We start from the raw sequence: 11,818 nt of genomic DNA on the forward strand, positions 1-11,818 counted from the left end.
TTGAATTTGAGAATAAGCGTGGCCTGAAAGAATGGAGACTTAAGTGCCCGTTGCCCGTGTGGTGCCTACAAACCTTCAGCTTGTTGGAACACTTCATTATCTTAAAAAATATTTTTATGGAGTTTTGAGAGAGGAAAGATAAAAATCTAAATACAAATATTATAAATTTAAAATATTATTAGAATATAAGTTTTATATTCTATTTTTATTTTAAATTTTTAAAAAATTGAATTATTTTTTGTGTTTTTTTTTTCTTTTTAAATAAAACCCGGTCATGGATAACCTGTTACGTAACTGTATCCATAATCAGATTCAGATTCATCTTACCCACCTGGTCCAATCCAGACGGATAACCGCCTGGATTCACCTGGATTTATGGGTTTCAAAAAAAAAATAGGCTCGGTTGCACACCTCTAAAAGGGAGGTTGAAAAGTTTCGAAAGGCCTTTAAATCCACGGATAAGTGGTCAGCGCGAGGCAACCATGTACTAACGGGATGCATGAGACAGTTCATTGATTGTGACGATCTAGCTAATAGGGGTGAAAAAATTTTTTGATGAATTGGTAAACCGGACCGGACCGAATTGATGGGTTGGGTCCGGTACCAGGTTCAGACTGGTCTGGTCCGGTACCAATTCCATTTTTCTTAAAACCAGTCGAAATTGGTCCAGCTCTAATTTTTTTCTTTTCTAACACTGGACCGAACCGGTTCAAATACACATATTTTTTTAATTTTTTATATTGTATAAAATATTTTTTATATTATATAATTTTATATATAATATATATAATTATATATAAAATAAATTTATATTATATGATAAATTACTAATTAATATAATATTAAATTTGAAAGTCTTATATAAATAACTATATATTTATCACTATAATCTATTAATATATTAGTAGTTATACAAATACTATATCACTATATATTATAATATACTATAATATATCATTATAGTCTATAATATAATTATAATATATATTATAATGTACTGCAATATATTATCACTATATTATTATGTACTATAATATATATACTATATAATATACTGGAAAAATTATATAGGAACGGGTAAAATCAGAAGCGGTGCGGTATTGATTCTTCAAATCTCAAAATCGACTTATATTGATTCGGTTTAAAATATATTTAAAACAAGATCGAACTAGACCGATTACACTCCTACTAGCTAGCATGAAAACAAATGAGATCAGAGCGTTAGAGAGAATAAAAAGTACAAATTGATATCATTGGAAAATAAGTGTGCTTAATTAATTAGTTGTTTCATCTTGGGATTTAAGCATCTTCTTATATGAAACTACAGTACTAAATACTAATGGTTATGAGCCGCCTTCCACTACTTGGCCACCATTCAAGAAACAAATGGATCAGATCGCTTTTCTCTTCTCAGTTTCCTAGCCTGCACCGTACTGTCTGTATCGGACCGATTTATATTGGGTTCTTCATTGATTGACTTTGTACGTACCTTGATTCGTACTTGTAGTGTCTGCATGACATGAAACGCTATAGCAGCTTGTACCCAGGAATCTTCCTTTCACATGCCTTCAAACGTTCGAAAAGCTCATGAAGGTGGTTTGCACGTCCATGTAGTGTTCGTACGTACATTTATAAAAATAAGAAATCAATAAATAATAAAATATAAATAAAAAGAGAGATGCGAATTTATGTGATTTGCTATAAAAATCTACATCTACGAGTTGTCGTTTGAGAGAAAAATTCATTATGATGGTGATTTTACAGTCACTTATAATTTCACATTTTTCTCAATACAGTAGAAAAAATTAGAAAATCTAGATGTTGAAGTAGAAGCTATCCTTACAAGGAGATTAGATAAGTCCTCTCAAATTTAAATAGATTCCATCTTTTTAGAGAAGTCTATTTGTTTCTTTAGAGTTGTTGAATCACACATACCTTGTAAATACATTTAAGTTTACTTCTGACTCGATTCTTAACCTTATCATTAGTGACTTTATACCCAACACATACAGACAATTCAAACAATTTTGGTCCATGGAAAAGTAGAATTCCGGTCATATATATGACAAAGGACAAGGCGGGCCTCACCTATGGATAAGAGAAATAAATGTTTATGTGACACATGCATGCATGCATGCATGCGATCACATAATTAAAATGGGTAGGTCATTTGGTAGTCACATAAAAATCGTGTGTGATGACCAGATCGAGACATATTTTGAAACACAGATTGTCTTTGGTATCTCTTTATGCATGGCAATTGAAACAATTTCAACTACCACTTCATGTCCCTCTTTTGTAAATTAAAAACCATTAATTACCACCCAACTCACCATCTACCAGGTGACCAAGGTACCATATATATACGCTTTTGTGATCAGCAAGGCCATAATTAATTAGGAGCCTTAAATTATATATAAGAGCTCAGAACTAGTGCTGCTGCATATATATATATATATATATATATATATATGATCTATTCTGTTATAATAAGTGACTATCTAATTGTGAATAATAATTTTTATTATTTTTTCGTTTATTTTTCTTGTTTTTCTATCAAGTCTTGTTTTACCAAAAGATCCTTAAAATTCTAGACCATTTGACGTGTAACTTCTTTGTAGAATTTAATGAAGAATCTTGTTTTATCAAAATGCCCTTAATAGTTCCATGATTAGATATTTTGTTGAAGTTTAGATTCTTTTTAATCTTAATTTTTAATATTCTATTTTCTTTTTTCAAATAAATAAGCTATTAATTTTTTATTATTATTATTTAAATCATTATGTCAATTACATCCCGGACTAATGCACCCGAGACCGTCCTCTAATATATATATATACCGTACAGATAGGTTAGTTGAACGAATCATCGAGAGAAGACATCGAAAATTAAGAAATAGCTAAAGAATTCTCAAAAGCTTACGTACACATTTAAAGTTATTATTGGATAATTATTAATGAGCTCTTAAAAACTCACTTTTTTTCGTCTTTTTCTACTTGTATATATTTTTACTTGTTCACAGCGTAACACGTATTCATGCTTTAGAAGTTCCAGGCATTCATAGGCTACCAATTAACCGTTCTGGTTTGAGAGTTGCAAGAGGAAAATAAATTGTGCACCGCGCATCCTGTCTAGCTAACACACTAGCTAGTACAGTACCTCAGTATACTTGAGTTCCCAAAAGAAGCCATTTTCAGTTTTCCCCCTCGCTTGACTCGTACGACGTTGAAGCGCTAATCTCCATGACAAAGACAATGATGAGGATCTTCGTCCCTTTGCTAAGGCTCCTAGCGTTGGGTGCAACAGTTGCCGCAACCATAGTCATGGCTACAAGCCAGGACTCGACCGAAGTCTTAAACGTTGTTATCAAAGCAAAATACAGCTACGAATCAGCGTTCAAGTGAGCTTTCTTTTTTCTTTTTTATGCAGTCTGCAGATTTTCACGTACGATGTTCTTGCCAGTTTCGATATTGTCATTGATTTCAATTCAAAATGCATGCATGGTATAGGTATTTTGTGATAGGAGAAGCAATTGCAAGTGGGTACAGCCTTATTGTTCTATTTGTTTCTTCCAAGAGCTCCTCTTTGGCGCTTGGTTGTGACCCTAGATGTGGTAATTATGAAGCTTATAAATTTTTCATGATTTCTTTTAAATAAATCTTATCCAATACATGTTCTTGATTTATCATATAAAGAAGTAAATTGCTTTCTATATGTTTAGGTTATAACGATGCTACTGGCCTCTAGCGTCTCGGCGGCATTGGCAATAGCTCATGTGGGCAAGAAAGGGAACAGCCATGCCGGTTGGCTGCCTATTTGTGGACAAGTTCCTAAGTTCTGCGACCATGCCACCGGAGCTCTAATCGCAGGTTGTATTGCTGTAATAATATATTTGGTTCTTCTACTCTACACCTTCACAGCATGTAGTGTTCTTAGTCCTCCCTTCAAATCCTAGGCCAGTAGTACTTGATGATCATAGTAAAGAGATTTTTTTTCTTTTGTTTTCTTACCTTTTGCACCGTACCCTTCCTATGTTGATCTTATTCTGCAGTGTGCCGGTTTAGACAGTGAGACAACCCAAAATAGTTTTAAATAAATATTGTTAGAATATTATTTTTTAATATTATTATTATTATTTTAAAATTTAAAATTATTTATTATATTTTATTTAAAAATTTAAAAAAATTATAATGATGAAATTAAATTAAATAAAACTATCTATGAACATATCCAAACAGAACCTAAAAGTGAATGTACTGTGAGAATTATATCTCTTGAGAGTTTAATTACTATTTTGAGAAACTAATAGAAATACGAATGTTGGGTTTACCTAAATTATGTACACGTTTTGTACAAATTTATTTGTAAAAAATTTGTTCAAAACGTGTCCGATCCCATCAAAAAAAAGTAAAATTTTCAAATTTTTTCACGTATAGTCTACTTTTTTATTTATAAAAGAGTATTTTGTGAGACTTGTGTATTTGAGACTATATATCATTTCTCTAGAAATATTTTTTTATTTTTTTAAAAAAATAAAAATAAAACCTTTTCATTAAATAAAATTTTAAATAATTTTAATATTTAATATAATGAATTTTATTTTTTGATAAGTAATATAATGAATTATTTATATTTTAAATAATTTTTTAAGATCTTGTTAATTTGAGACACAAGATCTGCATTGAGGCCTCATTTTAAGTTATTATTAATGTAAATATAAATTCACAAAAATTATATTTAAAAAATTTAAATAAAATATCATTTTATTGAAAAATTTAAAAATATTTCATATAATAATTTATATTTTATTATATATATTATAATTATGAATGACTCACTTAAATCTTTAAGCCTCAATTTGTATTGAACCGTCCCTAATTTGATCTCCAATCACGATGTTAATTATCTAAATTACAAGCCAACATCACTGAAAAATCAGCGGTAGATAGAACGACTCCTCCTGTAAATAGTTCTTGTGGATACTCTCATGAGAAGTTCTGAGTTTATTAAAAAAAACTACAGAATATTACTAGGCAATTTTTCGGATATTTCTAAGCGACGACCATTGTACGTCCACTATAAAAAAAGATAACAAAACAATTTCGCCTTTACAAGTCAAACCACCGTCTCAATAGTACTTTTGTAACGGCTACAAAATACTTCGTTAAGATCTTTATTAAGGCGATAAGCATCGCCTGTGCACCGCCATAGATGCGTTGCCCAGGTTAACTTTGGTTCTTTTTTAAAAGAAAAACATTAAACAGTACGGTATATTGGTTAACTCTAGAGTAGGGGGAATCTATGGTAAATTGGGTAAGGAACACAAATCGAATCTTCTTCCTCCTCCACAAGCATATTCATGCTGACAAATGCAAGGACAAAGGATCGCCACCCAAAATGTGCCCATGTTCTAAGCCAAACAATCCACACCATCCTGGCGCCACACCAATCTACGATCAGGATTACTTGGGCAAATCTCAGTTATGCTCACTCAACCATGTACTAGTCTCCCACAAATGCACCAAAACCATCGAAGACCACGACGTGGAGAGTAAATATGAAACTTAAGAATCAGTGAGACGCAACCCAGTTGGACCAAACACCCGAAGAAGATGGATTGTGGAGTTCTTTTGTCGTCGATTTCAGTTATTTATCCATGTACGACCTCCATATATGGCTCTAAAAGATCCACTAAGATTCAAACTCGTTCTTGTGCAACACGCAGAATTCAGTGCTCAAATTCTGGTCCAGACTTGCCCCTAACAACTGGTAAGTTTATTATTTTATGTGTTAATTCAAACATCATTTGAATTTTTCACCGAGTGGAGCTTTTTAAGATGGGGGTTCCTTAAAAACCGGCTTCTTGAATCCTCCAAAGAGGTAGAATTTAGCTGCCTGTTTGGTTGAAAGAAATTAGTTGGTTTCGCAGATTGAAACTGAATGTGCTAAACTTGCTCGCTATTTGCCCTAATTTAAAGAAAACTGGAAGTTGAATGCGAAAATAATTATATTTTGTAACAACCAAGAAAGTCTAAAACCACATTTGGAATGTACTCCAAACAATGTGAGATCTCATTCACATCTGTCAATACGCAATCTGGGTATTACATATTTCCACTTACTCAATGGTTTGTGACTGGCTATCTTGAACTGTAGCTATTTTTTTATACCTGTTTATCCATAATTTTTGCTTGGCAGATAAGGTATGAAATAGCTTAGGGAAACAGCTTCTTGAAAGCCTCTACAGCTTTCTACAGAGAGGATGAAAGAATTGTGGGGAAACAGCTTTCTCTTCTTACCTTCCATTGTTTACTTAAAATTGGGTTTGTGTGCAGTGCTTGTCACTTTACCCTCTGTTATAAATATAAATTAGGAGGTTCAAAGATCTCTGTTCCATAGAGGCCGTTAAACCAGTATTTACCTGTTTTCGATACATTAGAATGAATTCAACCCATATGCTAAATATACATATTATTTTAGTTTTTTTGCATTGGGGCTTTCTTATTGGTGTCATTTATATAAAGGTATTGAATGACTTCTGGGATACATATTTCAAGATCCCCAGAGTTGCAGAGTTCCCGTTGTATGAATCTAATGATTTGGCTGAGGCCAATTTGGCACAATATTTGCTAATTAAAAATGTTCAATGGGAAATATTTCATCTTATAAGATAATTTCAGCATGGAAAATTATACTCTTCCCCATCAAGTTACCAATTCTGTAGCAATATGACCACCGAACTATCAAAGTTGTCACTTTACCCCCAAAGTACTACTTCTTTTGAATTTTTTTGTCCCCCCACCACTGAACTATCAAAGTTGTCACTTTACCCCCAAAGTACTACTTCTTTTGAATTTTTTTGTCCCCAAGATCATGCGATGTCACGTATTTTTCATTTTTATGGTCAAATATTAACAAGGGGAAGATTATGAATAATTCTTCACATTGGGGATGAATTGACAACTGTGGTAATTTGGTGGTCATACTGAAAATGGAGTGGTATATTTTCTGGAATTCAGTCTTGATTTTGATAACACATTATGGCAGAAAATTTTAAAAATGATGGTTCTATGACTGGTGGTGCATATGATTTTGAAAGAGCAACGACATCACTTACTGGTCTGTCAATATCGTCATCGAAGAAGGTGACTCTTGTAAGGCATGGCCTTAGCTCTTGGAATGAAGAGAGTAGAGTACAGGTGTGTTTCTTCTCTGTTTTCCAACTTCTGTTAGTTCTGTTTATTTTCTTTTGGGGAGGGGGGATCGATTATCTTGTGGTTTCATAAGTGAAAACTGAAGTTGTACACTTCTTTGCTTCTCAAACCCAATTGTTGTGTTTTTATACTGCCTTAAATAATTGTGCTGGTATGGAGCGCCGTTACTAAATTACCTCCATGCCTTGTTTGCCTTGGATTTATGTTAGGTAAGATTTTTGAAAGGATTTAAAGTTTTTCATGTCTACTAACTTGATTGGTATATGTACATTCCAGGGAAGCTCAAACTTATCTATCCTAACAGAAACTGGAGTGAGGCAAGCAGAGAGGTGCAGGAAAGCCTTGGCAAATATGCACTTTGATCAATGCTTTTCAAGTCCAATATCTCGTGCCAAGGTTTGAAAAATACATATTTAGTGTTTTTTTTTTTATAGTGTACATATTTAGTGTGCTGATTTTAATATTTCACAAATTTGATATGTGGGTGTTTAATGCAGTCCACTGCTGAAGTTCTATGGCAGGGGAGGGAAGAACCACTTATTTTCCTTGATTCACTAAAGGAAGCCCATCTATTTTTTCTTGAAGGCATGAAAAATGGTCTGTCTACTTTTTATTCAGATAGTTCTAAAACTTTCCAACTTTATTTGATGCAACTTTACATGATTCGTGGTGGTATCTTTAAATTAGTCAATTTTAATCCACTCGACTTCTTCATGACTCAGTCAAATATTCCGTAAGAATGGTTGAATTTTGTAAAAAGGCTCCTCTCTAGCTAGCTTGAAATATGCTTTTCTTGTGGACTTGTAATGGATCTTGATTTATATGTCTTCTTTAGTATTTATGCCCAAGACTAAATCACATTCAGAATTTGGAGGCAGTGGATGCAAAGGAGAGATATCCAAAGGAGTATACAACATGGAGAGAAGATCCTGCTAATTTCTATGTGAATGGTGTTTACCCTGTGCGAAAACTGTGGGGAACAGCAAGAGAGGCTTGGAGAGAAATATTGTTATCACCCGTAAGCCTTTCCATTAACACCATTGTTTTATATTCTCATATTGCAATCAATATAATTACCCTGTAAATATTTTCCTCATTGACCAGGGAGAGAGTTTTTTGGTTGTCACTCATAAATCAATTTTGAGGTCTCTGATCTGCACAGCTTTAGGGCTACCCCCAGAGAGGTATGTAATTGTATTAAAATAGATGCTATGACATGGTCTGTTACTTGTGATCCTTGAAAACGAAATTTTGATTGTTCACCAAGTTTCTTGACTATTCTGTAATTTATTTGGATATTCATACAAAATGGTGAAGGTTTGACCAATGACATGAGAACTTCATGAATTGTGTTTCATATTCCATTAAAGTTGGTATATTCATTCAACAAAATCCCCTTACTTTATAATAACAATCTAAACAATGATTTTGCTGGTATTGGCCTATTCTGATGGTCATAGGTAAAATCGCCTAGTACATCCAACTCCCCAAGTCAGATGTGACAATGTTAGCTCTTGGTTGTTTTTTTTTTGTTTCCATAGTGGGTTGACGTGATGTCTTTTGTGCATTTTAGATGGAGCTGTTGCTCCAACGACACATTCTTTTATCACTTCTTAACTTGTTATCTGAATAAGTCCCCATCAGTAAATTGCCATTTTATCAGAGTCAAAATGCCTGCTAGGACTATTTTAACGTTGTGATTGACCATGAAATATCATTTGACTAAAAAGGTATCACATTTATGCACTATAATTTCCTTTGGTAGTCCACCCTAACGAAGCTTTGAATGGTTCAGGTTCCGAGCAATAGATGTGTATAATGGTGGAATATCTGTCTTCAACTTCAACAAAAGAGGAGAAGCAATGCTACAATCTCTAAACATGACGGCCCACATGTACAACGATCACGTCTATCTTTACTGAAACTTATAGATGCTGTACATTCATTGATGAGAAAGAAGTAGTCCTTCTTCACCGACATATTTGGATAATACTTGGAATGTTAAGTTTATATGGCACATTCCATTTCATGGTTTCGAACATGACTTTGAGGAGAACTTCGACTGGAATGAATTTATCTGCAATTATGTAACACTTGAAGTCGCAGGCCGGCGCCTGTGCATTTGTGTGGCACTTTAATCTGGACGACTGGTGTCAGAAAATCTGTTTTCTTTTTCTTCAACCTGCATTTCCTGTTAACCTCTTCTTAAGTTATTATAGGTACTGGTGTATATGGCATAAAGGACTAGGCAGCCGCATGCAAGTCTAGTACTTCAACTGGCTCATTGTTGGTTTACCATGATTCTTTTTCTTCACCATCATCTCCTCTGGTGTTCACTGTCGAGGTCTCAAAATGACTTGCATTGCCATCAGAGTAAAGGTTTCTAAGTCTGCTATTGCGTTTAAGATCAGTGCTCTGTGCTCTATGAAAAATTCAAGCAAAATGAACTCCAAAGAGATTTTTTTTTTTTTTTCCTTTTTGAAAACTACAAGCTAAACGCCTAATTCAAGTCCCAATATGGGGTTCACGAATGATAAACAGATAGTGAGACTATCGAGGGCATACTTCAGTGATTGAGGCTTTATCGACAGACCGCGGCGTTGATTTGCTAGTATACTGATCTGAATCGAGCTCCTTTATCGGCATTTTTTGCTCCATTCGAGAAGGAAAGAAATATGCCGGTTGTTTTGGTGATGGCAGAGTAATAGAGTGAGACAACATGGATCCTATTGTGGGTCTGTCGGCTGGATCGTGCTGTACACAGAGTAAGCCAACATGGAGACATCTCATTGCTTCACTTCTCGAGTAGGAATCTCCCAGTGTTGGATCCAACAGTTCCAAGGGCGTTCCATCCATCCAATGGTTCCAGGCCTGCACCCATTTATCAAGTAAATGTTACAATGCCACTCTTCTCCCTCTCTCGTATGCATGCATATATGGTGATGATGAGGGCATTAATTAAACAACGTATGAAAACAAAACCAGAAGATTGATTTTTACTCACATAGTTTAGAAGGTGTCCAGCACCATCTGATTGATAGAAAGAACTGATCTTCATGCCACTTAAAATCTCCAGAATCAGAACACCAAATCTATACACGTCGGACTTCACAGAGAATTGTCCATATTTAGCATATTCTGGGGACATGTAACCACTGCAAACCAACATCATTGATGCAAACCAACAGTTGTTAATTTGTTATGTGTGTAAGTGAAATAGATGAACATTCGAAACTTACTACGTGCCAACAATCCTCCTGGTGCTTCCTTGAGTTTGATCGACTCCAAAAATCTGTGGCATGCCAAAATCTGAAATTTTTGGATCCATATTTTCACCTAACAAAATGTTACTAGCTTTAAGATCACGATGTACGACTTTTAGTCGAGAATCTTCGTGTAGATAAAGAAGTCCCCGCGAGATCCCTCCTATAATTCTATAACGTGTTGACCAATCAAGTTGTCCTTGCCTTTTGGGATCTACACGTTCATCAAAATTCAGAATTTTGGTTACGTGAACAGTAAATTAAAGAGAAATGATAGTTACAGTCGTGAGTGCGCAAGTACCGTGTAATCACTTTGAAAAAAAATAAATAAATACGGAATCTACATGAAAAGAAACTAATTTTTTAATAATAGATCTCATTCTTTTTCAAAACGACTTCACAACGCTTGTGCACTCCACCACGACTGTATGTAAGATTACTCTAAACTAAATTCATATGCATATCACCTAATTTAATTAACTAAAAAATGAAAAAAGATTAGAACAAAAAGACAATCTAGTGATCATCTCATGCAAACTGCACAACATAGATATTAGCTAAGCAAACATGTAACTGAACCCTCCTTGAAAGAGATTAGACAACATAGGATATTAGACATACACACTCGACACTTGTAAGGTACGGACCATAAAGAAAGTAGTCCAGGCTCTTGTTGGGCAAAAATTCGTAGACGAGTATCTTCTCTTGTCCTTCCAAGCAAAATCCCAAAAGATTTGCAAGGTTTTTGTGATGAAACCGGGCTATTAAGACGATTTCATTTTTAAATTCTCCTGCACCTTGTCTAGAACTTTTCGATAGCCTCTTCACAGCTATTCTTTGTCCATTAGGAAGTGTACCCTGAGATAAACTTGGATTCACAGACACATACATGAAAAGAAGAAATTAAAAGAAAACTAGTAAAACCTTCACAATCACCTTGTAAACTGCACCAAATCCTCCTTCACCAAGCTTGTTATCATCTGAGAATTTGCCAGTGGCAGCTTCAATTGTAGCAAAATCAAATTGCAAGGACTCTGCAGTTGTAATGTGATTCGCAGCTGCACAACAAAATAATTAATACTATAATTAACTGCAAATTTAACATTAAGAAATAAGAATAATGCATAAAAATAAAATAAAATCAGTTAGTTTTTCTTAATTACCATTTTCTTCCTGCATGGCATTGTACTTTTTTCTTTCTCTCCAACTCTTTTTAACAAATTTAAATATTTTTAAAAAATAAAAAAATATATTAATATACTAAAAGTACTTATTGTTTGGATTTATAGATGGGTTGAGATGGTTTGTGTGAAAATTTTAAAAAATTATAATGATGAGATG

At 33.9% G+C, this 11,818-nt stretch overlaps 2 protein-coding genes and 1 pseudogene across 2 annotated transcripts; 2 read left to right on the forward strand and 1 right to left on the reverse strand.

Moving 5' to 3' along the window:
- The first annotated feature begins 3,242 nt into the window (after nt 1–3,242).
- LOC108990615 lies at nt 3,243–3,955 on the forward strand (annotated as a pseudogene).
- A 1,362-nt stretch (nt 3,956–5,317) lies between these two features.
- Nucleotides 5,318–9,412, forward strand: LOC108990638 (probable 2-carboxy-D-arabinitol-1-phosphatase). The gene is made up of 7 exons (XM_018964655.2): nt 5,318–5,769; nt 7,048–7,199; nt 7,491–7,610; nt 7,712–7,811; nt 8,093–8,232; nt 8,319–8,398; nt 9,010–9,412. The coding sequence occupies exons 1-7, from the start codon at nt 5,613–5,615 to the stop codon at nt 9,134–9,136; spliced, it is 876 nt and encodes a 291-aa protein (XP_018820200.1). The 5' UTR covers nt 5,318–5,612; the 3' UTR covers nt 9,137–9,412.
- A 92-nt stretch (nt 9,413–9,504) lies between these two features.
- Nucleotides 9,505–11,607, reverse strand: LOC108990608 (cysteine-rich receptor-like protein kinase 10). The gene is made up of 4 exons (XM_035689007.1): nt 11,125–11,607; nt 10,454–10,691; nt 10,219–10,369; nt 9,505–10,085 (listed from the first exon to the last, which is right to left on the reverse strand). The coding sequence occupies exons 1-4, from the start codon at nt 11,366–11,368 to the stop codon at nt 9,765–9,767; spliced, it is 954 nt and encodes a 317-aa protein (XP_035544900.1). The 5' UTR covers nt 11,369–11,607; the 3' UTR covers nt 9,505–9,764.
- Nucleotides 11,608–11,818: the final 211 nt, after the last annotated feature.

Source organism: Juglans regia, chromosome 3, assembly GCF_001411555.2.
Source record: "Juglans regia cultivar Chandler chromosome 3, Walnut 2.0, whole genome shotgun sequence".
NCBI lineage: Eukaryota > Viridiplantae > Streptophyta > Magnoliopsida > Fagales > Juglandaceae > Juglans > Juglans regia.

What these genes read in the sequence shown, in the direction of transcription:
- LOC108990638 (XM_018964655.2), top strand. Translation starts at nt 5,613, where the DNA reads ATGGATTGTGGAGTTCTTTTGTCGTCGATTTCAGTTATTTATCCATGT. An exon ending in GTCCAATATCTCGTGCCAAG is followed by an intron (nt 7,611 to 7,711) that starts GTTTGAAAAATA and finishes TGTTTAATGCAG; the next exon opens with TCCACTGCTGAAGTTCTATG. An exon ending in TTAGGGCTACCCCCAGAGAG is followed by an intron (nt 8,399 to 9,009) that starts GTATGTAATTGT and finishes TGAATGGTTCAG; the next exon opens with GTTCCGAGCAATAGATGTGT.
- LOC108990608 (XM_035689007.1), bottom strand. Translation starts at nt 11,368, where the DNA reads ATGTATGTGTCTGTGAATCCAAGTTTATCTCAGGGTACACTTCCTAAT. An exon ending in AGGAGGATTGTTGGCACGTA is followed by an intron (nt 10,370 to 10,453) that starts GTAAGTTTCGAA and finishes GTTGGTTTGCAG; the next exon opens with TGGTTACATGTCCCCAGAAT. An exon ending in CTGGACACCTTCTAAACTAT is followed by an intron (nt 10,086 to 10,218) that starts GTGAGTAAAAAT and finishes AAATGGGTGCAG; the next exon opens with GCCTGGAACCATTGGATGGA.